This window comes from Hydra viridissima, unplaced genomic scaffold (genome assembly GCF_058129835.1).
Source record: "Hydra viridissima isolate aposymbiotic clone 2 unplaced genomic scaffold, HvirCarnegie_v1 scaffold_16, whole genome shotgun sequence".
Lineage (NCBI taxonomy): Eukaryota > Metazoa > Cnidaria > Hydrozoa > Anthoathecata > Hydridae > Hydra > Hydra viridissima.
The window spans coordinates 2,003,924-2,031,340 of record NW_028324315.1 but is presented as its reverse complement, the minus strand read 5'-3'; the positions used below and the strand labels follow the sequence as shown (position 1 = coordinate 2,031,340).

At 28.2% G+C, this 27,417-nt stretch overlaps 1 protein-coding gene across 1 annotated transcript; it reads right to left on the bottom strand.

Annotated features, from left to right (window-relative positions):
• Positions 1-325: 325 nt before the first annotated feature.
• On the bottom strand, positions 326-27,196 carry LOC145182236 (uncharacterized). The gene is made up of 28 exons (XM_090073844.1): positions 26,985-27,196; positions 25,185-26,063; positions 22,980-23,109; positions 22,574-22,904; positions 22,099-22,393; positions 21,743-21,980; positions 21,187-21,366; positions 20,819-21,096; positions 17,512-17,625; positions 15,425-15,549; positions 15,195-15,340; positions 14,277-14,444; positions 13,104-14,158; positions 12,689-12,846; positions 11,363-11,495; positions 11,098-11,247; positions 7,485-8,402; positions 6,131-6,514; positions 5,619-6,040; positions 5,333-5,540; positions 4,858-5,130; positions 4,418-4,670; positions 2,456-2,529; positions 2,217-2,355; positions 1,828-1,950; positions 1,659-1,718; positions 1,526-1,557; positions 326-1,293 (listed from the first exon to the last, which is right to left on the bottom strand). Exons 1-28 carry the CDS (start codon positions 27,037-27,039, stop codon positions 893-895), a joined length of 7,722 nt encoding a protein of 2,573 aa, XP_089929970.1. The 5' UTR covers positions 27,040-27,196; the 3' UTR covers positions 326-892.
• Positions 27,197-27,417: the final 221 nt, after the last annotated feature.

Genomic DNA, 27,417 nt, shown 5'->3' with positions numbered 1-27,417 from the left:
TTTTGCTGCTTGACAACCCTAGTAGCAAATCGACGATATTTAGCTACACTAAGTACCTATTCGAAAAAGTTTAAATGCACTAAGGTCGTATGAAAAATGTAGCTACTCTTTTTTGGAACGAGGACTTTGCATTTGATGTATTTTAAAGAATCAACCATAATGAGGGGTTAGTGGCTGATTCGTTTTTTGGATTTGGAGGCGGATGGTTTGTTTTTAAACCTCTAAAAAATTCTAAGGATTCAATGTAGGCAGTATCTAAGTAGAGTATCTAGGTAGAGTATCTAGATAGAGTTAACATCTTTGAGAAGAATAAATTTAGCAGCTCTTTTTCAAGTCATTTCACGCTTTTATCGTTTACTTTTAAATCTTATATTTTATAGAAGGTTTCTTTTTTCAGTTACATCGTCGTAAACTTCTAGTACCGAATATATCTACATATCTTCGTTGTAATAAAAATATAAATGTAGCTACTTTTTTTACATGCGCATAAGAAAGTAAAATTTTAACAGGCTAAACATAAACTAAAAAGTTTTTTTAAAAAACCCAATAACTGAAAATTTAGTTCATCAAACAGGTTTATAAAATACAAACAGGTAAGGTAAATTCAAAGAATATTTAATATTTGTTTGTTTTTTACATGCATTCAAACCACCAAAAATCCATCCACTCACTGTGTTATCGTAGCCACACAGTATCAAAGTTCAAAACTACAGTTCGATATGAAACACACGAATGTACCACCATTTGTGTGTTTCTTTTTTCTTTTTTTTTCTTTATTTATGAGTTAAAGAGTTACTGTTAATATCTTCAAGAAGATTTAAACCATCAGATGATTTATCTTTTCAAAGAGGAAGAAAGATTCTAAAACAGTATTTCTCAGACTCAAACGCTTTTATAAAATTATCGAACCATCATCGTCATTGTCTGCAGATTGAGCCGTATGCTGTCCTCCTGAACTCGCAGCCGATTCATATTCAACTGATGAATCTTGGTCATCGGCCACATTTTGTTCATACGAATGCCGCATTTTTTCAATCAAATTTTTCTCTTTCTCCTGCGCTTTCATTTGGACGACTAAGTCAAAGACAGACATACTTCTCTTAGACTTATTTACTTCGACATTAGAATTTTCGGATTCTTGTTCTTTTTGCTTCATTTCTTGTTGTTGTTTCTTAGACATTTCATCAGCTAGAGCATATAAATGTTCAGATGGATCAGTCTCTTCGATAGACGGTTCGCCTAAACTTCCTTCACGAGGTAGGACTAAGATTGGCACTTGAGATCTTTTACTCTCTAAAGTTAAGTGTATGTATTTATACAAATATATACGCGCACACGCAGCAATACGCACACAGACACACGCACCCATGCACAGTTTTTATTTCGTACCATTAGTAACCACTTTTTATCTTTTTATTAGTTTTCTTTTAACAAAACAAACAAAGAAAATCAATTTAATAATTTTTTGAATTCCAGAAAACGTTCAGTATTGGAGGATTGAAATTACATAAATTACATAAATTACCTTGCTTTGAATAGATTTGAGAGGATGCGATACTACAATATAAAAAAAATACATATTTACGTACTTAAAACAAAGATTATATATACCTTACATGTAAAAGATATTGTGAAACCCAAAATTTTAATTTGTTCACCTTTGATAATCAACGTGATGAGTTCCAATACCAGATTCCTCTTTTATGTTTTTTTCAAATCTTTAACAAACAAAAAAAAAGAAAAATCACTCTTTTGTTGTCTTTATTTACATTTTTTTTTTAGGAGTTTTATTCATTATTTTTCAACGACTTAAAAAATTAAAACTACCTTCCCCCCCTCTGGCCAAGAGAATAAAAAGTGTTTGGATTTGAAGGAGAGGGTTTTTCGCTCCGATCATATATGACTCCAATTCTATTGGTGTGTTCCTTTAAGTGCTCATTATATAAAATTCTACAAAAAAAAAAAAAAAAAAAAAAAAGAAAGAAATCTTTTTAAATGGAAAAATTATTTTTAAATTAAAAATCTCCATTTAAATTTAAATGGAGTTTAAATTAGACAACCATCAGTTTTACTAACAGAGCACAACATCAAAAATATTCAGGATTATTGAATCATTTAAAAATATAAGTCTAAAGATTTTAAAACTTATTTGTCTTTTGATATCCATCATGGATGTGATTAAAATAAATAATATGTAAAAAAATTTCACATCTTACTCATGCCTCTGTTTCCAGCATACGTATATGAAAACGACTATAAACGAAAGAAAACATATTGCCCCAAATGCAGAAGCTAAAACCACCATACCATCTTGTGAAGTGTCTTGAAAAGACAAATAGGGGAGTGCTCTATTTGCTGAAAGGAAAGAAAAAGAAATTTGGAAATAATATTTCACAAAAAACTCAAACTTTATTTAGTACAAAGTGTAAGAAAATTTCTCAAATGTTTTGCTTACGAATTGTAACAGGATCAGAGAAAGAACTTTCGATAGGAACAATATTTCCATCTTCATAAACTCTTAATTGCAGCCTGAAAAGATAGGCTTCAACATCAACCAATCAATTTAATTAAATAAAAGTGAGTTTTTTATTTATCAGAGTTTTGTGTATCAAATTAACCAGTCAAAGAGATGTGTGAGTGGTAAAGAGGATTTAAGATCAATAAAAAATCTCAACCAAAACTGATCCTTAAAGAGCTTACTTAGAAGTCACAAATCTGTTGAAATTAATTTTCTATTTGGTTAGAACACGGTTTCTATCCGGTTAAGATTTTTAAATGACATTCATGTAAACCATTTTTGCAAATATTTTTTGTTGGACTTTTCTGCTTTAATGTAAAATAAAAAAACATTTTGAAGGTGATTATCATCTCTAGTCAAATAGACTAAATCTTCTATTAGTTTAATGTTAGAAAATTTGATAAAATATATTAAATAGAAGCAATTGATTTGTTCTGAAAAACGAGACCCAAATCGAAGCTTAAATTAAATATTTGTTGGCATAACTAGATCATTTGTTCTGGTATTAAATTAAAAGAAACTTGTAGATCTTGATAAAGTACTATATTCAACTGTTATTAAAATGATCAGTTTTTATCAAGTAAAAATCAGGACCGGAAAGAACAAAATCTAAAAAGTAATAACTATTATTTTAATTAAATTTGAACTATTGTGTTCAAAAATAATTTTAAATAAATATGGACAGACTTTTTTACAGTTGTATGCATACTTTTATATTTACATACTTTAAAAGATATGCTAAAAGATATGTAAAGATATGCTGAAAGATATGTAAAGATGATGCATGCAAATTAAATCTGCAAATCATGAAGAATCTAGGTTAAAGGTTTGTCCCCCTGGGAAGTAGGAAAAAATACATCTAAAATAAAGCCTCAACATTTTGCTATCATAAAAATTATAATTGAACAAATAAACTTATAAAAACATAATTGAATAAAAAAAGTGCACATAAACTCAAGTTTTGATGTATTAAACAGCATATATCCTCTTATTAAATGTGACCTGCAGAATAACATTAAATGAGAAACTAAAAAAAGAAAATTACCAAATATGCCTGACTATAAAGACTTAAGCTGTAAAAGATTCAACTACAAAGCCTAACTATAAAGACTTTATATTGATAAAATAAACTAGAACAAGGGAAGATAAACAATGCAATTACAATATATGGATTACAGCAAGGTATGTTAGTTATCAATCATTTGTTAAAGGATGGGGTTATAAAAGAATTTTGGCTTCTGACATCACTGAAGACAATGGTTTACTTACTGCTACAGGAATTGGAAAGATTTCTTTCATTTTTTAATGAACCATTACAGCTTGATTACAGCTAAATACCCTTTTCCAGAATTAAATTTAATACAATGATTCATCAGTCATGTTTTCTGGAAGGTTTTATCAATTTCTACCAATTTCTTGAAAACATAAAAAATTAAATCATACTTGTTTAGGGTGAGGTTTCTGAAGGAAACGCATGCTGTAAACTACTTCAATATGCAGATAAACTTGTTGAATCTAATGAATATGATGTTGCCTTGGTGAAAATATACTCTTGCTTTTAGTTATATTTTCTTGAAGGGTTTTTTTTGAAACGGAAAAGTTTCTTAAAATTTATCTCAATACTTGTATCTCTATTTGTGGGTCTTAAAGAACCCACAAATAGTTTTCATTTATATTTTTATCAATCTTTAATATGCTGAGGGCCACAATTAATAGAACTAAATATAACGTAATTCAGTTCTTTAACTCTATGAAAAAAAAAATTTCATACAAATTTCTTTTATACAATCCTCTATTAGGTGAAAACTTATTAGAACATTGTATAGAACCATTTATTTATGAACTCTACAAATATCCCAGCCTTTAAAAATTTGTCTGAAAAAGTTTTATCAACTCTACCTGTATGCTAGGCCTGCTTTAAGGGGACCATTGCAAATAGAATTATTATCAAAAGTTTTAATTGAAGCACAGCTTGTATTTTCTCCAATAACCACTGAAAAACTGTCTGTAATATTAATAACTGACCGCCGAACTCGTACTTGTGACAATGGCAAAAACTTTTCAACTGCGATGTATCGTGTAAGTTTTGGCTCATCTACATTGTAGTTAATTTGGAACCAAGTTGTAGGCTTTTCCAGGGTGTTAACTGCAACTAAACAAAAAATCAAAAACTTATTTTTTTGATTGTTGCCTTTAAATCATCTCAAAAAACTACAGAGAACGGAAACTAAAGGCTTTGTAACTAAACCCCCTGAAAATTCTTAAATATTAAACTTATTGAATTATATTTAAAAGAACTTCATAAAAAAGAACTATAAGATTTAAGAAAAACTATTTACAAGATGAGTCAGAGGGTGCATATCGTTGCACTAACACTTGCAATTTATTTGCATTCTGTAAATAAGCAAACTCTTTTAATGAAATGGTTGCTTGAAATTGGTAACTGCCGATGTTAACATTGTCTACCAAAACCCTTGGGATTGTTGAGACTCGTACAAAAAGAATTGCAGGAGGAGAAACCTTTGGAGGTTTAAAGCTATCTTCAGCTGTGATACTTAATTGGTATTGAGGAGAAAATTGAAATCCCTTCCGGGGTTTTGCATATACAATGCCTGAAAGATAAAAAAAAATGTATAAGTATTCAAAAAGACATTTTTCTAGAAGTAAAGTCTCAGTTATATAATTACATTGTTGCACCTACTTGGATGAAAACTATAAAGACTCTTGAGATCAAATAAAGATAAAAAGATAATAAAATCAAACAAATAAAAAAATTAAAAATAAACTAAAAAGGAAAAAAGCAAGGAAATGGACCTGTGTACATGTCAATTTCAAATGCGCCATCCTCATTACCACTTACAATAGTGTATTTAAGACGACCTTCTGGTCCAAGGTCAGGGTCAACAGCAACAAGCTGAGATACAAATTGGTCAGGAATGGAGGTATCACTTAAAGTAGTTGTATAAGTGTATATTGCAAATGAAGGAGCATAACGATTTACTTGATTAATTTTTACAGTCACCTGGAAGAAATAAATTTGACATTCACTACATCCGCAAAGAAATTTGTGAAAAAAATTGAAATAGAAAAGTTTACTTACAGGTGCTAATGAACTTAAGGGGGGGACACCAAAATCTTTTGCCTCAAGAAAAAACTGATAGAGACTTCTTTTATTGTAATCCAATGGCCCACTTAAAATAAGGTCAAAACGTTTTCCATTTTCTTTAATGGAAAAACTAGAATACTCAGACAAGGTGACATTAAATAAAGAATTGATTCCTAAGTCTGCATCTTGAACAGCAAATGAAAATAACGTTGAATTGATTGGTTGATCTTCATATATGTTTGCTGCATATGATGGTAAGTCAAACATTGGGGCATTATCATTAATGTCTGTGACAAAAACCTCCAAAGTAAAAGCTGAACTTTCTAAGGATGGGACACCAAAGTCAAATGCTATTATGTTTAGGATAAAATGATCATTGCTTTCTCTATCTAAAGGTTTCTGAGTGGTAACATCACCTAAAATCATAAAATGTTTTTCCTTAAAGATACTCTAACAGATTTGACAACCAAAAAATGATTTTTTAATATTCATTAAAATAAACCCACCTGTATAAGAATTTATGTAAAACACATTGTTAGTGTTTCCTGATACAATTTTGTAGCCAATTATTCCATTTGTTCCTGAATCTTTATCTATAGCAGATACACGATATACCACTTTTCCCACGCTTGATGTTTCTTGTACATATATGGTTTTATTTAACTCCAAGAATAAAGGTGCATTGTCATTGACATCAATTACTTTTACAAGAACATTTGTTTTTGCTATTGTAGGTGGAACACCTGAATCAGAAGCTTGAACAGTAAACTGATAAAATGTTGCCTGTTCATAATCAAGAGAACGCTTTAAGGTAATGATTCCTGTTTGAGGACCAATTGCAAATATGTCAGAAACATTTTGGTTGCTAGGAATACTATACTGCATTACTTCTGAAATAGGAAAATATCAGTAGTGTTATAATAGTAAGAACATATCAACCATTTATATGACAGAGACATTACAGATTTATTAGTTACTTAAAGAACTCTGTAAGAAACTTTTGGATAACCTTTATAACTGTTGAGGCAAGTGGATATTGGATAAATTCAAGCCATTATTTTTCTAACTATATTTGTCAACAATCACTTACATGTTGTTTCCTAAAGCATTATCAATGATATTTTTTTGCATTTGTAAAATTTTTGTACAGCTTTTGTCAGATCATTATAGAGGAGCTTTATCAGATCAAAATACAAAATTAAAATTGTCAAAATGTTCTTTAATAAATGGCAAATCAAGAATTTAATTATGATAAAATTTGTGGTCTAAAGTTTTGTACTTATACAACTTTCAGCCAATTTTTTAAGCAAACTTCTTTTTATTTTTTGTTTTAACATTTCTTGGTGTAGTACTCTTGTCACTAGTGTAATATCCAGCACTGCTAGGATTTTTCTTGTCACTAGTGTAATATCCAGCACCTGCCAAAAGTTGCCAGGATCTTATTGTTGAAGTCTTAACACCTTTTATTGTCAAGGGTAGTCATAATTTTTAAGTTTGTTTTCTCAACAGTTTATGACAAACTTTTGATTTGATTTGCTAGAGTAAATGTTACATGAAAATCAAGTTTTCATGTAACATTTACTTTAGTAAATCAAAAATCAGAGTTTAATCATTTGCCTGAACAGTCTACTAAAAATGAATAAGTCATTGTTGCTCTTTTATGACTTGCATTTTTTATTAAAATGCTGATTAAAATTATTGTTACACTTTTAAATGATGTTACAAAACTTTATAGAATTGTTGTATTTACCAATAAGAAACTTAAATCTTTGCATTAACTATTTTATAGGCTTAACCAGTTATAAATTTATAATTCAAAGATGCTAAAGTTTGAAAATGAGAGAAAAAAATTACTGTTACCTGTGCTACCTGCTTTAACAACAAAAGGAGGATTAAAGAAAAGAGAGTTCTCTGTCACTGTTGCAATGTACTCTGGTTTTTCAAATATTGGCTTGTTACCATTAGAATTAAGAATATTAACTGTTACTGTGGCATCCTTGAGACCAGACTTAGGTGGTGACCCACTGTCTTCGATATGAACTTTTAACACATAGATATTTTTTGATTTATAACTAAAATAGCCTTTTGTCACCAACATTCCTGTCGGTGTAATGTCAAATAAATCAGCTTCATTACCACTAACAATTGTGTACTTTATAAGTGCATTTAAACCAGAATCGTTATCAGTTGCTAGCAGCTGTTTTATAGGTATTCCTGGTGTCAGTATCTCTGATATATCAACATTATATGTATCCTGTAACCAGTATGGTTCGAATTCATTTACATCAAGAACTGTGATATATACTTGGGCATATGAAGATGGCACAGATTTTACAATGTTGCTAGCTTCAATGACAATGACATATGATGACTTTACCTCCCTATCTAAATTAGCAGCAACTGTAATCAATCCACTAGATGAATTTATTGCAAATAAATTACTATCAACAATGGGCACAATTGAATAAATAATGATTGCATTTTGGCCTTCATCAAGATCTGTTGCATTCATTTGCAGCAAAACTGTTCCAATAGGAGAATTTTCTAACACAGATACGTTATAAATTTTCTTATCAAATACAGGAGAATTATCATTTTCATCTAGAACAGTAATCCATATTGATTGATTGGTACTAAACTCTATGCGCAACACATTAGCTGCTTTGATTTTTAACTTATAATATTTTGTTGTTTCTCTATCTAGAGGTTTAATTCTTGTTAATGTTGTGCCTGTGGTAGATCTACTTGGATAAAGCTGAAAGAACCCAAGATCATTCCCTAAAATAATTAAAGAAATATGCAAACAGATATATATATATATATATATCCATGAACATATACAAGATGCATAGAAAAAACATGTCAGTTTAGAGAATAAAAATGTAAAGTCAATTTTTACTGTTTTTTTAGAAAAAAAAATTTTAGGCTTTTTTGCATAGAAGATGAGAGAATGGAAGAGGGGGAAGGACAAATTATGGGGGTGCTATAATATTTTGAGAAAAAAGGGTTGCAACTATTGAATACAAAGTGATAATATTTCTATCAAAGTTATACTGTTTTTATTTAATTGTTGTTATTGTTGTTATTATTATTGCAATTTATATTTGAAACAAATGAAATTTAACTAATTTAACTCAGTTTGCAATCAACAACCAACCAATCATTGTAGATGGAGGTTTATCTTATTGTATATAACTATACTAAAAATCTTGAGAACTTAAATTAAAACCTTAGGTTTTTTCCTTTCTCAGATTATTTATCATTTATTTATTGTTTTTATTATTATTTTTTTTTTTTTAATATAAAATATAAAAAATTAATGCTGTGAAAATTAAGTTTCTGCATTTTTGACAAGAAACAAGTTTATTTCAAGTTTTAATAAGTTTTTATATAGAAAAGTTAGTGACTTCTTAAAAACATGAATGAAATTAAAAACATGAATGAAAGTTTTTTTTACCTAAGTAAGTTTAGTGACTTCTTTCATTCAAAAACATAAAAGTTTTTGAATGAAAGTTTTTGAATGAAAGTTTTTTTACCTAAGAGTTTAAAGCAGAAGTTTTTCTCTGAAGCATCAAAAAAAAGAACAAAAATTATAAAAAGTTAATTTTGTACAGAAAGAACATTTTATGGTAGGTTCTATTAACAAGGGCATGTTTGCTTACAAAATAATCACTTCTGCTGTTTTAGACCAATCAAATTTTTTAAAATGTTGTTTTTGAAAATAACTGTTCATTGGCTTCAACATATTTACTAGGATTTAACAATAGAGAGAAAAAAAAAATTGTACAAAAGTATTTTAGTAACAATATGTATGGTATTTACAGATTGTCTTTTTTTAGCTTTAGAGGCATAATTTTAAGCAAATTAAGGTGCAGAGGGCAAGTTATCCCTCTCACATATGGAGTCCATCAATCTTATTGTTCCATTAAAAAGCAAAATTTAAAAAAAAAAAAAAAAATACCCAGCTGTTCAAGGTTTTATATTCCCCAAAAAAATACAGTCTTGAGATCCCTTTTTTCTTGAGTCCCGATTTCTATTCTAAATTTGGTAAAAATTTTAAGACCACTTTGCACAGGAAAAATTTGATTTGAAAAAATTAAAAATAACATTTTTTTCACATTTTGAAAAAAAATCTCATAAAAAAGATGAGAAAAAAAAAAAAAAAAATCTATTGATGTTTTGCAAGTTGTTACTTGAAAGCAGCAGAAAACTCTTAGAAGAATAAACAACCACATACAGCAATTGCCCCTGAAGTGTATTTTAGATTTTTACCTATAACATTAAGTTTCTGCTATATTGGTCTACAGTTTCACCTAAGTTGTCATCAGACATTCATTCATTGTATGAGAAACAAACTTTAACAATTCGACAATTTTTAAGAATTGTCTGATATACTTGAACAATTTTTTTTTTGCATCTGAAATTTATGTTGATGAGACTTGCGCTTCCATGGTACAAAAGTTAAACAGAACCTTGTAAAGTCAATAAACAAGTTGGTAACTTCACAAGAACTGATGAAATGAGATTAAAGTGGTATTGGCTGCAAATCCTATAATGGCAATACTGTAGCTCTAATGTTTATTTTTCCAAGAAAGAAGTTTCATGCCCACTTTACCTGCAATGAACCAGAAGATTGTATTAGTGTGAGCTCCTTAGTTGCCTGTACCACTTTATTTGTGTCAATTTGCTTTTATTTCCTCTTCATGGCACTAATAAGCTGCACCATTTAGACTGAAATGTGTTTGAAAAAGAAGGAGGGGGTGTAAAAAAGAAAGCAGACTGTTTTTGTTTGTTGTGTTTAGAAATTGGGTTAATAGTTCGAATGGAGAGTTATGGGTATAATCCAATGGCTGGGCTTATGTTGATAGTAGCATGGTTGCTCTGCTTTTATTTGTCCTAGATACAATATTATTTACATTTAAAGAGCCTATGTGTATTACTTTGTTTTTAACTAATTTGTGTTTTGTTGAATGGTTTAGTATATACTTTATAACAGCTAAGTAATCTTTATACAGGTAACATTTTATAGTATTTTAAGAGAAAAGTATTTCAGTAATCTTTATACAGGTAACAGTTTATAGTATTTTAAGAGAAAAGATCATTTTAGAAATCTTAGTTTTCTTTTGCAATTTTTTTTCAAATTTTCTTTTGCATTTGGATGGTTAGAGATATTTTATGATGTAAAATCTGCCTCTAAAAATACATTCCTATTATAATAGAAGAATCCAGGTGCTCTAAAACTCTAAACTCTAAAGGTTATAAAACAAAAAGGGAACAAGTCATTACTTTTTATGTAACTCAACCTCCCCAGGTCCCCAGTATATAAAATCTTTTGCTATAATTTTCCAAAGTCAAAAAAGTTAACAAAAAAATAAAAGGTTTGGTGAAAGTTGCTGTTTAAAAAAAAAATGTAATCTATAAGTATTATTTAATATAGATTACATTAATATGATAATATTTAACATAAATATACCTTCCACAATATCAAAAAACATTTCATCAAGGTTAGATTCTAAACTTTGTGTTTTTACAGAGATTTTTAGTAAATCCATGACTTGAGGTCCATTCTCCATTGCTGTTATATTATAGTCAGAGGGAGGATTTAAGAATACAGGATAAGTATCTAAATAAATATGGAATTGTAGAAAGATGTTTGTGTTAAACTATCAATTTAAGACATTAAATAGCATTTTCTAAAATTAGTAGCTAAAATTAGTTATTGTTATTACTGCACTTACCAAAAACAACTATTTTTGCAATATTACTCGACACCCTGACTTTATTTTGAACTGCTGCACAAAAATAGGTTCCACTGTCAGTTGATTTTGCATTGAGTATTTGCAACAGCTGTGAGGTCATTCCCTGTAACGGCTAAAATTGTACATAAAAAAAAAAAGTTATTTTCAATTTCGTTTTCTTTATCAGAAAAAGTTATTTTGGGATCCAAAAAAAGTGAACTGAAAAGTGACAAACATCAGATAACATGAACATCATAAAAAATTGTATTTAATTATATTTTCATTGAGTTAATGTTGATGTATTGTAAAAAGGTTGTTGACATGTCAGCATGTTGAAATTATTAACTCTGCTTCAATGATTTGGAAAATTATTTACTTTGGTAACTACTGGCAACTAAAAACATAATTAAGATCCAATGAAAAGTGCTTTTCTGTTGCATCTTAGCGATCATGTGATCTTAGTGATCATGTGATCTTAGTTTCTCAAGGCTGAAAACTAGGGAATATTTAAGATGGGGACTGGGAGATATGGGATAGGGGATAGGAGGATAGGGATAGTGGAAAGAGAATAGGATAGGAGTCACTAAGTGCCTTCCTTTTCCCTCTATGTGAAGAGAAATTTTCTAGATTCGCTTAAGTTCCTCATTTGAATTCTAACAAAATTTTAGAGTTTTTTCTGAAATCCTACTTTCTTTGAGTATTTTAAATGAAACAATTTTTTAGATCAAATAAAAATCTTCACCACTGACTTTTAACCAAAAATCTAACTAACTGACTGATAGAGACTAACTGATAGAGACTGACTGATAGAGACTAACTGATAGAGACTGATAGAAACTGATAAAAAATTATTGAATTTTTTTTTACTAAATTTACTTTACTAAATAAAGGACAAAAATTAAATTTCCTTGAATTATTTCAAATTATTTGAATGATTTTGCTTGAAAAAATAAAAAAAATAATTTTTTTTTAATATTGAAGGCACAAGTTCTCTTTCCCCCTCTGTTCCTTGCTTCCTACCACCTGCTCCTGCTATAAATATGTTGCAGATGCACAACATTTAATTTTTTTTACCGATACCACAAAACTTCAAAATTGATATAAAAAATCAACATATTTGTGCAACATAACAGTGAATGAAGTAAACAATAACTTAAAGAATGTTGTTATTGGAATTGACGGGACACTGAAAAATTACAGCTCAAAAAATAAGTGAATTCTTTTAAGTGTATCAATATATACCAATCAGAAGCATAACAGTGTAATATGTAAACAAAGTAAAATAAATGTAAAGAAACTGATTAGTTAATAATATTATTATCAAACCTGGAAATTTTTCATCCATTGATAAGTTACATTGCTCCCAACAGCAGAGCAATCCCAGATTACATTTTCTCCCAGTCCTAATCTTGTATTTGTACTAGCTAGTTCTCCAAGTATATTTGGTCCATTGTCCACACAAGTTGTGGAAAGAGTGTCAACCCCTATGAAATTTTCATGCAAATTTTATAACAATCACAAATGACCTTATACTTAAGAAATAACAATAAAAGCAATAAACATAGAACAAACTATTGTTATTATTATTAACTTTATGTTGCAACTTTAATATACAATATTGGAATTGCTATTTATAATACTTATAATTTCTTAATAGTTTAATGTTAATATTAAAGTCATGTTAATTGAAATCAAAAAAAAGTAAAAAAAAAAATCCTTGCTTAAAAAAACAACTGCTCACCAATACGAACAATTGAAAATGATGATTCTTTTTTGATTACCAAGGTATCACTATTAGAACCCAGTCTTACTTGTAACTGTAAGTAATCTAACTTATTTAAATAAACTCCTCCACGGAGCATTGAAGTTGTGGATGATTTTGAAGACAACACTTTTCTATCATGCAACAAGTGAACTATTTTATTGAGCACAACAACTAATTCAACAAAATTTTCATTTTGAACTTTATCAAAAATAACATTTGCTGAGATGAAAAAAAATCCAGATTTCTCAACTATATAATCTATTTTAGAGAGAAAACCACTACCCATCTCAAATAACCACCCGCTTCCAACTGTTGTCCAGCCACCAACTGGATACCATTGGCTTTGATTGTAAAAATTACTATTAATTTTAGACTGCACTGCAGAAAAGCCATCAGAATTATCTCCAATAAATGTCAATGAACTTGATGATGGTTTACCAATTGAATATGAACTGTCAGTCTCAGCGTTAACTTTTATAGAATATGTATCACCAGCATAAAGGTAAACAACAGCAGCAGATGATAGAGTGAAAGGAGTAGTTCCATCATAAAAGTACTCAATAAGGTTCATTAGAACTGCGGTTGAAAATGTTTTTATACTAACAAATCCTTTGAGGTCTAATAAATCAATGTTGAATGCTGCTAAATATAATCCTTGACTGGTGATGCTATATTCATCAACTTGTGCAGAATTCTTGTAATGTATGGTCTCTGGAACAGACCATCCAATTATTTTCTGCTCACCTGAAGAACTTATTTTTAATTCAGAAGAGAATTGGCATGAAAAACCATTTTCTATAGATTTAAGAGGAAGCAAGAGCTTCAGACTGAATCTGCTTGACTCTGCCACATAAGTTGTTTGTGCATTTGATTGAATAAAAACTGCTACAGTGTGGCCAACTAAAAGTTGAACTGCTTGTGTTATGTAAATGGTACAAATCCCAGAACACAGAGGAAGTGAGTATGATGGGCCAACTCCAGACCTGATCACCACCACATCACTTAAATTTGCATTGATACCAATTTTTAGGCTTAAAAATAAAAAATAATAAACAGATAAAAAGCAGAAAATCAATTTCAGCATTTGAACTTTAATGCCTAAAACTTATAACAACAAAAAATAACAAAAAAAGCAAAGGTTAAACAAACCCAATAGACACTTGACTTTCATTTGTTTTAATCACAACAGAAGTTGATACTAAGTACACCCCACCCAAAGAAGCAGTATATATTCCATCTTTTTGGTTTAGCCCTTCTCCTTCAACACCCAGATTTGTTGACATAGTAACAGACCAATTTCTCAGACGCGTAAAATATCTGTAAAAAAAAAAAAAAAAAAAAGATTAAAATGGTATTAATAAAAATAATAATTGATTAATAATTACAACTTTGTTTACAAACATTTATAAATCAATAATTATAACTTAGAGCTTATAAATATGAGTTTTAAAATGAAGGTTTTAGACTTGCATGTGTTAAGAATTGTTTTTTTATAAACAACAGTATTATCTATTTCTTATTCACAGATGAATTTTCTATGGATTCACAGTAGAAGATTGTGCAGTGTTTTTACTTGTACAATGATTTCTAATTAATGATATCTTTGCAGATATTTCGTGGAATCAAACTTTCAAGGGCAGTTTTTCTTTGTGTTAAAATTTGAAAAAACCAAAATTTTTTTCAAAAGAAAAAGTTTAAAAAACATTTCTAAACTTTTGCATTTGAACAAAAGACATTCAGCACAGGGGGCCACATTTCAGTAATCCAAACATGAGTTTCATTTTTTTTCTTCACTATGATATCTTCTCACCAAAAAGGAGAATGGAGGTGTCTTTTTAACAAAAGATATCAAACACAATTTGATGTATTTTTCTGAAATTTGTTTTAAATTTTTGCTATTAAACTTTTGCTCATACATTACATACTATATTTACAAAGTAATAAACTTTTGCTAATAAATATTTTACAATATTTATAAATAATATTAAAGGTATACTCAAGTTGGTTTTTGTGATGAACAAAAAAAATAAAGAAAGTTAAAAAAAATAAAAGATTAAACTTTTTTACCCTTGTTTCATGGCTGGAAGTGATTCGAGAAGAGGTTTTCTTGATCCAACTGATGGAATTGGCATATAAGGAGGTATTCTGACTAATGACCAACCACTATTAGGGCGAAGATTTTCCCATTGTGCATTTGCAGAAGATGGTTTGACCTAATGATAAAATTTATAAAATTTATTAAAAACTGTAAAACAAAAAAAGTATTAAACCATCAACACTTTAAGAGTATATTGTACCTTAACTGAGAGAACTTGACCTTTGTAGAGATATAAAGTGCCAAAAACCTTCATAGTGTATTGAGTACGATCTATTTCACTATATCGTGTTATTAGCGTGGCTGCAGTCACTGTTGTGTGTACCGCTATTAAACAAGTTTAAAAAAAGCTTATAAAATTTAACATTAAAATAACACTGTGTTGGATGAAATCTATTTTCCTTGATGACGATGGATTCTTTTTTAAAGTACCAACATTCTTTTTTTTTTTTTTATAAAAATTAAAAAACAGATTCAGAAGTAATTACCCAGACAGCACCTGTTACTAACTTAAGATTCAGGCAACTAAAAGCATGTTACTGTGATGGTAGGCTGTTAAATGGTAGAGGAACTAATTTGTGAAAACCATGCTTTTCTTTACAGAAATATCAAAAATAGTGAAGTGGCAAATGGCTACAGTGTTCTTGATTTTATGAATAATTATGATACCTCTAGTCCTTTCTGGGGAGAAGATTTCATTATAAGAAGAAAAAGTGAAACTCATGTTTGGACTCCTGAAATGTGGCCCCCATCATCACCAGACCTAGATCCTTTGGTGTTTGGTTTGTCATGAAATCTGTGAAGCCAACTAAGACCAACTCAAATGTGGGAGTCCTGAAGTCTGAATTGGTGAAGATCTGGTCAAAAATTGATCTAGACCAACTGCAATTAACTTTTAATTTGTATTGTTAGCCTTTATTTAACTTTCCTGTGAAAGTTTGAGTTTCAAACCCAACTAAAAGTAGTTCCAGAATTGGCTCTTCTACATTTTTAGAATCATTTTGTGTGTATTTTTTTTTTTGCAGAAAATAATTTTTTTTAATGCTATAATCTTATGGGCACTTCAACTCTGTAAAAAATCAAATGAGGAAATGTGTTCCAATAAAATCAGCTAAAAACTGTTTGTATGCAAACTGTCTAATTACACAAAGTACAATTGTCTCATAAAAAACATTATATTGATTAATAAACTAGCATAAATTATTACATAATAAAAATGTGCAAATTTAAATAAATTGTTACTATCACTATGGTTATTATCACTATGGTTACTATCACTATGGGGTTTTCATTAGCAAACAATGTTTAATTGATACCAACAATCATGAGGTGTAGCGTAGCTGCTATTAGGTGAGAGAACAGTACTAATTTAAATGACATTCCATCCATGAAATTTTATCTATGGCATTTGTTTCATCTGATTTACATAAACTTAAATAAAAAAAAAATTCACAACTTTTCAAAACAGAGCTTTTCAGTTTTACTGTCAACATAAAATTTGTAATAGTAGAATCATGTAAGTTTTATAAAGCACTTTTTTTTTTCTTTTGAAAATGCACACTTTTTAGGATATTTTTTTTTTTTTTTGCTGTAAATTTTTGCATCATTCAAAATTAATTTAAACAGAACAAAAAATTTTTAAATGAGGAAAAAACTTTAAAAGTGTTTTTGTACAGTTTGTGCAGTTTAACAGTGAGAAATGTGAATCTTGATTGGATTTGGGTACCAAATGTTGGTGCCCAAAATATTAAGTTAGACACATCAAACTCTAAACTGAGAACCAGAAGTCAACTTTGTTTTAGTATGGAACAGCTGGAAAAAGAAATTATCGGAGGACATAAAACAGACAAAGAGGTAGTCTTAAAAATAATGGAATAACTTTATAGCTTACAAAACAAAAGTTATTCAGCTGATACAAACAGAAAAAAAGCTATTTTGTTTCATTAAAAAATATTGTTACAGGTAGTCAGTTTATTTCTTGACTGTAGAATATGGCGATAAAAAAACGATAATTATTGAAATGAGCATTAAAATAGCGTTGTTTAGAATGAACCTAGATATCAAAACATTTGTAGCATTTGTTTAGTCTAGGGTTTATCAGTTTAACATTTAAATACTGATTTTTACATTTGATTATTTTTGTCTTAAATATTGGTGGTTATATTTATTTATAATTCAGGTTCAAGCAGCAGTTACTAACTGGTATATATTCCCAAATTAATTGTGCTGTTTGGGTATCTATGGCAACACTGAGAATTTAAAAACGAAATTGTAAGTATTAAAAATTACCAAACTGAAAGTTAATGCCACTAGAACTAACAGCTAGATTAACAAAAATCATATAAATTCCTGTCGCTTGAACTGTCACAGTTCCTAGGTTTTGATCTAGTGCTAGAAGATTTCCTAAACAAAAATGATTTTTTAAAAATATTTTCAAAATTGGAAAAAATTTTATTACTGTTCATTTTTCAACATTTTTAACATTACATACATATACCTACCTACCTACCTACCTACCTACCTACCTACCTACCTACCTACCTACCTACCTACCTAGACACACACACACACACACACACACACACACACACACACATATATATATCATGTCTACTGGAAAAAATTTGTCTGTAATTTTTGGAATAAAGCAAAACCCAAATTGTTCTTCTGTAAATAATTAAAAAATTTAACTGCCATTATTATTAATGATTTCTTGCCAGCATGAGGGGAATTTGTATATCCTATTTTGGAAAAATACTTTATTTTTTGATGTGAAAAATTGAACCAGTGCTTGTTTGGTTTCTTTTTCATTTATGAATTTTTTTTGCCCCATTAAATATTTTGTAAGGACAATAATAAGTGATAGTCAGAGGGTACTAATTCTGGAGATATGGTGGATGCTATAGAACTTCCCAGCCTTGTTCTGCAAATTTCAGTATGTGGCCTGATGCACTATGATACTCTTCCTATTGAGCATTGATGGCCTCTTTTCTTGGTTTCAATTATCCAGTTGCTGACAATACTTCTCTGAAATGAGCTTTTTGTTCAGTTTTAAAAGCTCATAGAATGTTCCTTGAATGTTGCACTACTTACACAACTTTCTTTTATTGAGAATCAAACTTGGTTTAGAGGTGGAAGGACTACATTTTCTGGGTTCACAATATGCCCTTTTCCTTATGTAGGTAACCCACCTTTTGTAGGTAACCCACTTTTTATCCCCAGTTATCATCCACTCCAAGTAGGACTCAATTTTGTATTGAGCAAGCAGAGATGTGCATATGACAACTCAGTCATTCAAATTCTTCTTACTTAATTCATGTTGCACTTTAATATTTCCACACCAATCATATCTTTCAAATATAGTCATATAGAATTTGATTTGCTGAGCTGAACAAAGCCTTTCTGTGAACCCTAATATTGTCAGAATCTTGTTCCAAAATAGTCTTTACAAAACTGTCATTTATCAAAAATGCTTGCCCAAAACATGGTTTTTCAGAATGGTCAAAATAATCTGATCTAAACTTTTTGAACAATCTTCTGCATGCATCAGAAGCTGTTTTAAATGATGTAAACACTTTCAAACTTTATCAAACCTTCATCAAACACTTTTAATAAGTTAATACATGCTTTTGTAGCATTTCTTCCCTGTTGAAATTTATGTATAAAACACAATAACAAAAATAAACTTTGAGTACATTTTTGTTATTGTGAACACAATCACTTCACACATAAGACTAATAGGAATCAACTTTACTTTAGTTAAAATGCTACATAATTATATATACATTAAGTGATAAGAATAGAGAGGTACACATACACCAAATAAAGATGTACTTAACTATCTAAACATGTTGTGATAAAAATAGACAGAACTTTCCAGTAGATCTGATATGTATGTATGTATGTAATGTAATGCAATGCAATACAATGCAATGTAATGTATACATGAATGCATGTGTGTATGCAACAAAATTGTTGATACCCCTAGCATAATACTAAATTTTGTTTTCTTACTCTAATATGTAATATTCTTTATTACTACAAAAAAATAAACATGTAAACATGATAAAGAATAATTCTGTGTTAATAATTATGATATTTAATTTGATGTTTGGTTTTATTTAGTATATAAAATTAAAAGTGTAATTTTACAAATGACGTAAGTATTCATACCTATTAATCTATTTAGTACTGTAGATTTATTTTTTAATTATTTTTGACAATAAGTTTTTTTTTGTGTGTCTGGAGTGAAACTTTAAAATATTTTAATAATTACTGCTTTGTTTTATTTCAAAGGCCAAAATGCCTAAGTCTTGCAAAACTAGTGTTAAGATACAGCAAATGATTGTTAATGATCATGAAAGTGGCATAAGAAATAAAGGGAAATTTCTGAAAAATATAATAAAAGCAAACTAAGAGTGCAATGAATAACACAAAAACAAAATAAAAACTAAAATGAAAGTGTGAAAAATAAACCACAATTCAACGCCTTCACCTAAAACAACATTTAGGAAAAATCAAATAAAACCAAATGTATCCTGTGTCTTAAAAAAACCTTTCATTTCGAGAAAAATAAAAACCAGTGCCTTTGCAAAAATGTACTTTTCAAAGCCACTAGATTTTTGGAAATTAGTTTTATGGTCTGATAAAAGTAAATTTGTACTAAAGAGTTCCAAAAAGATCAAATGTATGAAAAAGAAAAGCAAAAACCTTGAATAAAAACAATAAAAGCAACTATCAAACATGGAGGTGGTAATGTACTTGTTTGGGGCTGTTTCAGATACAATAGAGTTGGTAACTTAGTTCAAATTGAAGAAAACTTAACAAGAGTTAGATACATAAATACTTATAAAATTTGAATTATCAGACAAATTTATCTTCCAAAAAGACAATGATCCGGTGGGATTGCCAAAGCATATTTTAAAGAAAATGAAATGGAATTGTTAGATTGGCCTGGTCAAAACCAAATATTAATCAAATTAAGAATTTGCTGGAACTGTGCTCACCCATATTAGCAAATTTAATAGGGGTACCAGGGGGGTAATAGACAGGTAAGCATAGTACCAACAAACAAAATTTCTCTTTAGCTTTGGAAAAATATTTTGTAAACCTTAGTTAATGCTTGCGAGCAGTAATCAATGTCAAAGGACTTCATACTAAATATTAACAAACTATAAAACAAAAAACTAGGTATGAATACATTTGACATTTTCTAAAATCATAGTTTTCGAAAAAAAATTTCTTTAGAAACAAGACTTAATTTCGGAAATATTATAGTTTATATTATTGATATTTATTATATTAATTTTTTTTATTGACATTTTTTAAATTATTTAAATCAATTTGAATTTTGGTTTATCTTATTACGTATTTTATAATAATCTTGTTGCATACTATTCATATATATATATATATATATATATATATATATATATATATATATATATATATATATATATATATATATATATATATATATATATAAATTGTTTTAGAAATTTAAGCTACAAAAAACTGTATATGTTAACTATAAGTTAATTATTATGAAAAATTATATAATTTAATTAAAAGTACATCACAAAGTTTTTGAATTTACCACTGCTGAATACTCCTGGTGCAGTGTTTAATCTACTACTTTCCCAATTCTTAACTTTAAACCAGTCTGCAGCACTCTGTTGTTGGTTTATTACTGTGTTTAACATCAACTGCATTCCAGATGAGTAGATATTGTTATTAGGACCCACAAAAACAATAGAAGCAAAACTATCTTGACTAATAGTGTATGAATTATCACCTTCAGATTTGATATACAGTGAAATGCTATCACCAGTATTGACTGACACCAAACCAGATACAATCAATGAGTAAAAATCACTTCATGAAAGTAAATAAACAAAAAGGTAAAAGTATAAACAAGTGGCTAATTATGAAAAATGAACAATGTTTAAAAAAATCGCAACCTACGTTGTACTTTGAGCAGCTTTATCATTTTTAAGATAATCTTGAATTCCATTTTGATACAGATAGCTCGATGGATTACCATTTACAGCAACATTTAGAGTAAAACTAGAACCAACTGCACTTGCCTGAATCATTTTTACTCCAGCACTGATGATGTAAAAACCAGATTTCAGAGCAATGAAGCTGAAAGGCATGAATAAAATCAATATATTTTAATCTTTTTAGTTAAATGCTTTAAATGCTTTTTTGAAGGGACTATTGATGCCAGTAAAGGAATCAAAAATCTACTTTAAAATCTATTCTATTTCTATTGATGCGTATTACTTGTTTCATGACTTGACAGCCATGAAAACTTTCAAAAATTGCATTAAAAAGAGGATGACAGTTAAGCAAAAATGAAATTAAAAAAGTAGTTTTTTACATTTTTAACATTAAAAATGTGATAAACTACTTTGTTGTATCATATCAAAAAATACAAACATATATATCAATGTATAACAAAATGTATAACAAAATCTATAACAACATATAAGCAACCCAATTTTGAAAAATTACTTACTCTCCTGTGTCTGGGTAGAATGCTCCTCCAAAATCAAAGAAAGGACCTGCAACGGTTTGAGCCTTCCATTTAGTAATCTTAGTCCAGCCAGAAGTGCAGTCTAAATTTACTGACAGAACTGTTGTTACGCCAAAAACATTACTCTGATATCCTAGGAACACCATAGAAAAGGTTGAGTCAGCATCTATGGACCAGCTGTTGTCATTTTCCATCATGACAAAAACATTGACGTAAGAATCTAAAACACATCTTCAGTTAAAGAGTTGAACATTTTTGATCAAGATTAATTAATTAATTTTCACAGATTAATTTTAACGTCAACAAAATAAATACAACAGCTTAATTATGCTACACACCTTTCTTAATAAATAAAGCTCCAGATACACTGAGACTATCCTGAACTACTGATGGCTTCCCTTTTGTAGTATATAAAGAAGTACGTTTTGATAACTGATTGTCAACAGCTATCATAACATAAATTGGGCCATTGCAATCTTTAAAGATAATGTTTGCAGATAAATAATAAATTCCAGTTGCCATAGCAGTGTATTTACCAGAACTTAACTTTTCTGTAAATACAAAAGAGTCACTCTTTACACTCTTTGACCATGTATTAATAACCACCCAATTATCTTTTATAGTTTGATCAACCTGAAAATAATTTATGAAAGTAATTGATAAATAATAAAAACAGTAAAAGATCAAATAAAACGATATTCTGGTTTCCATTATTTCTACTTTTGAACATATTGTCTCATTTATCCCAGATAGAAAAATTTAGAAAACTTTGAATTTATTATGTAAAAAATAAAACTAAATTTTTGTACTTACAGGAGAAGGAATTACTACATTAAATGATTCATATTCTTGTTGAACTGTAGTAATACAAACTCGACTTCCAGTAAGTATAGAATAATCTCCTTGTGATAAAAGATACACATACATAAATAGAGGTTGATCAGCTGGCAACTCAAGAATACCTGCAATACTGTAGCTTGAATTTACTGATGTTCGCTGATTAGTTGTAAATAACCCAGTTCTTTGGGAAGAAAGTGTTGAAGGATCATTTTGCATGGAAATGATTAACGAGTTAGATGATGATGCTGATTGTACATTAATGATTGCGCTGATCATAAAAATTCGTGTTTCAGAAAAAAAAAACCTAAAGAAAAATTTTTCAAACTCAAACTAATGTAATTTTTTTGTCTGGTCTTTTAAGAACTTAATTATATATTACCTTCCATTGCTTATTACACTGTTATCAGGAGTCGTAAACTGCCCATTACCAGTTGTTGCTATTGGTATAGGAATACTCAACCATGCACCTCCAGTATTAACAACTGGAGTGTTAAACATACTTGAAATTCCTTTGCAAAAATCAAAAAAAGCTTTTAAAAATGTTTCTTATCATGATCCATGAATTTCCGACAAACAATCTTCCATGGAATTAAATAGGGATTCTGCCCCAATAGTTATTAATATAAAAATAACAGGTGGAAAATGAAAACAATCCTCTAAGAAGGGATATAATTCAAATAGAAAATTAAGTATACTGTCTAGAAACTGTCTATCTTTCCGCACTGATCATTTTTATTCAGATTAAAGTGTTTTTACAAACTATAGTATCCCACCATCCCACAGTTTACAAGTTCATTCCAATTACTTAAAGGGGTTCAAATTTAAAATATTTAAGGGTCAAAATTCTTTTGAAATGAAATTCAGAAATTTGTATCTGCAGAACTTTTACAACAACTTGTGCATGTGAGCATGTGACCATCATGTCATAACTGTCTTACCAAAATGTTCAGTTAGCTTCTCAAAGCTCTAGCACTTACCTACATATTCCAGCTAAAGTTTATACTGATGCTTGTATAACTTCATGCAGCATACTTAAGACAGTCATGTGAAAAAAGCCAGCTTTTCATACAATTTTTCTGGTTTAAATTTTTTTCTTGTTCACTGATTCAGTTCAGTTTTTATTTGCTGCAGCAATTCTAGCTTGTCTTATGCTATACAAAACCTTAGCCCGAAACATAACTTCCAACATTTAGAGTTGCTTACTTTTTCTCAAAAATTCAATCAAGTCTCAGAGTACCATTTTAATTTTCCAGCTGGTAAATACCATTACTACTATTGTTATCATAATTAACAATAATAATAATAATAATAATAATAATAATAATAATAATAATAATAATAATAATAATAATAATAATAATGATAATAATAATAATAATAAAACAATAATAATAATAATAATAATAATAATAATAATACCAATAATAATAATAACAATAATAACAATAATAATAATAATAACAATAAAAATAATAACAATAAAACAATAATAATAATAATAATAATAATAATAATAATAATAATAATAATAATAACAATAATAATAATAATAATAATAAAACAATAATAATAATAATAATAATAATAATAATAATAATACCAATAATAATAATAACAATAATAACAATAATAATAATAATAATAACAATAAAGATAATATCAATAAAACAATAATAATAACAATAATAATAATAATAATAACAATAATAACAATAAAAATAATAACAATAAAACAATAATAATAATAATAATAATAACAATAAAAATAATAACAATAAAACAATAATAATAATAATAATAATAATAATAACAAAACAATAATAATAATAATAATAATAATAATAATAATAATAATAATAATAATAATAACAAAACAATAATAATAATAAAAATAATAATAATAATAATAATAATAATAATAATAATAATAATAATAATAATAATAATAATAATAACAAAACAATAATAATAATAATAATAATAATAATAATAATAATAATAATAATAATAATAATAATAACAATAATAATAATAATAATAATAATAACAATAAAAATAATAACAATAAAACAATAATAATAACAATAATAATAATGATAAAACAATAATAATAATAATAAAACAATAATAATAATGATAATAATAATAATAATAACAATAATAATAATAATAACAATAATAATAATAATAATAATAATAATAATAATAACAATAATAATAATAATAATAATAATAATAACAATAATAATAATAACAATAATAGTAATAATAATAATAATAATAATAATAATAATAATAATAATAATAATAATAATAATAATAATAATAATAATAATAATAATAATAACAATAATAATAATAATAATAATAACAATAATAATAATAATAATAATAATAATAATAATAATAATAATAATAATAATAACAATAATACTATTACTATTATTATTACCATTATCATTATCATTATAATTATCATTATTATTGTCATTGTTGTTGCTGTTGTTGTTGCTGTTATTTTTTTTCTTATCATTATAATTAAAGAATTAAAAGCTAAACAAATAATTTCAATTAGATATTTTACCTGGCACTGTTCCACCCTTATTTACCATTATGCCAAAAAATCCACTTCCCATTTTAATGGAGTAACTTTGGCTGCCTCTGCTAACAATCACAACTGAATCTCCAGTAGATAACTTTAAAGATATAGAAATACTCAATGAAAATACTAATTCTTGAAGATCTGAGTTGATGTCAGCACCAGTTATACTTCCATCTGATATTCCATTTAATGCGATACCAACATCAAAACGACCACTTTTAGAAGTTGAAATTAAAATGTTTGCAGAAAACTGATAAATACCATCGCATATTGATACGAACTCACCAACGTCTTGGGAAAAGCCAGTTCTGCTCTTAAAGAGCCCAGGCTTATCTTTAGTATTCCATTTTAGTATTCTATTCCAGTTATTATCATCTACATTATAATCTTGAGTTAAATATGATGAGAAACCTGGAACCTGGTTATAAAAACCAACAAATTGAATACAAAATGTTGATTCAGAATTTCCCCGAATTAACCAATCTGTATCCAACTCAGAAAATACATAAACAGACACAATATCACCAGCATATAGACGAGCTGTACCAAATACTGACAAGCTTCTGTACCCAACTGAGTCTTGAAAAGTGGTGGAAAGGCCAGAAAAGTTGTAGCTCAAGTCATTGTTGTAAACTAATGCAACTTTAAAAAATCCAGTTTGAGCACCTGAAAATGTAATAGTGGTAAACAACTGATACAATCCAGATTGTATTACATTGAATTCTCCAGTATCAAATGATACTGATGAGGTGAAGCTTCCATAACCAGCTGAAATAATCCATTTTGTAATTTTTGACCATCCGGTAGTAGCTATCTGCTGGTTTTCAAATAGATATGAGCTCACAGCAATATTGGAAAAACCTGACAACACCAAAAAACGTCGAAATTTAAAATTCTATTTTATTTTATCGATTTATTATTGTTAAGGTAACAGAGTAAATTTTTACCAAAATAAATCCATAACTCTCAGAAGCACGTGTTTTTTTTTTTGTTATTATTTCGTTGCATAAAAAAAACAAACTAATTTAACTTCGTCAGTCGGGGCATGGGAACGCTTTTTATGGTCTTAATTTTTTATTTTCTTAAATTGTGTAATTGGTCATGTAATCATGCATGCTAATTAGGCTTTTTCAGAAAAGAAATTTTTTCCACAAAAATAACTTTAAAAATTGAGGAAGGGGGTTCTTAACCTCTTCATGCACTTTCTACCCATGGCATTTTAATTTTTGTCCACGGCATTTAATTTAGTTATTCTATTTTTCGTACTTGAGACAATTTTCCACATAAGAAATATTGTTTTTTATACTTTGATGTTATTTCTAAAGACATTTTCTAGAAAGACAGTTAATAATTTCTATGTTCTATTTTTATTTCAGGTTTTCTTAACCTAACTTATAACAATTACAGCATCGCCAAAATGTTTTATGGGGCAGAAGGAGAAAACAGGTCTCTTTAAACGTATCAACAGTAAGGGCGGAGTTACATTTGTTCGTAAAACATAGTGCAAGAGAAAATATTGTAAATATAAGTGGTGTAAAAAGAGTTATTGTAAATAAAAGTGGTTTAAAAAATAAAATCGTTAAAATATTTGAGCCATGGTCCCTGCCCTCCAGGTCCGACGGCTCTGAATGACTTAAATTACTGTTAATAAAAATACCATATTTGGTTTAAAGAAATTATATACAGTTATCAAATTAAAAATGAAGATAGTTTTTAAAGTGCTATATGTTGCTGCATGTGCTGATAGTAGATAGTTAATATAAAATATGTGAAATCAGTTACCTTCTGAGTACTGATGGTTCAAAAGAACTGAAAACAAAAAGCAAGTGTAATACATTTTCGACCTCAAGGATGGCGGAATAAAAATCTAACTAGAAATCTCCTTCAAAATCAAAAAAATAATCAAGACCATTTTAACTTTACTTAAGAATATAAAATTAAAACTTTCCACTCGAAAAATTCATCTTGCACGAGATTTTGTTTTACAGCGGCGCAAAATACGATGAATAAGCAGACTTTATTTATTAAAAAGACGATTCATCGACGCAATCGTTTTTTTTTTTATTATCGATTGAAGCTATTTATACATTTTTTTAATTCTTACTTGTTTTTAGGAACTGAATCTAACTACGATGTTTTTTTTTTAAAAAAAATTCAGACAGCGGTATTCTGTATCTTGGCATAAGATGAAAAAATTAGTGGTCATTTCATGTTG

Bases quoted from the DNA above. Each gene is read 5' to 3' on its own strand.
- LOC145182236 (XM_090073844.1), bottom strand. From the start codon at position 27,039: ATGTATTACACTTGCTTTTTGTTTTCAGTTCTTTTGAACCATCAGTAC. The intron at 17,626-20,818 runs GTAAATTCAAAA...ATTTTTGTTTAG, and splicing joins ACCAGGAGTATTCAGCAGTG to GAAATCTTCTAGCACTAGAT. The intron at 2,530-4,417 runs GTAGAGTTGATA...CTATCTTTTCAG, and splicing joins AAAGCAGGCCTAGCATACAG to GCTGCAATTAAGAGTTTATG.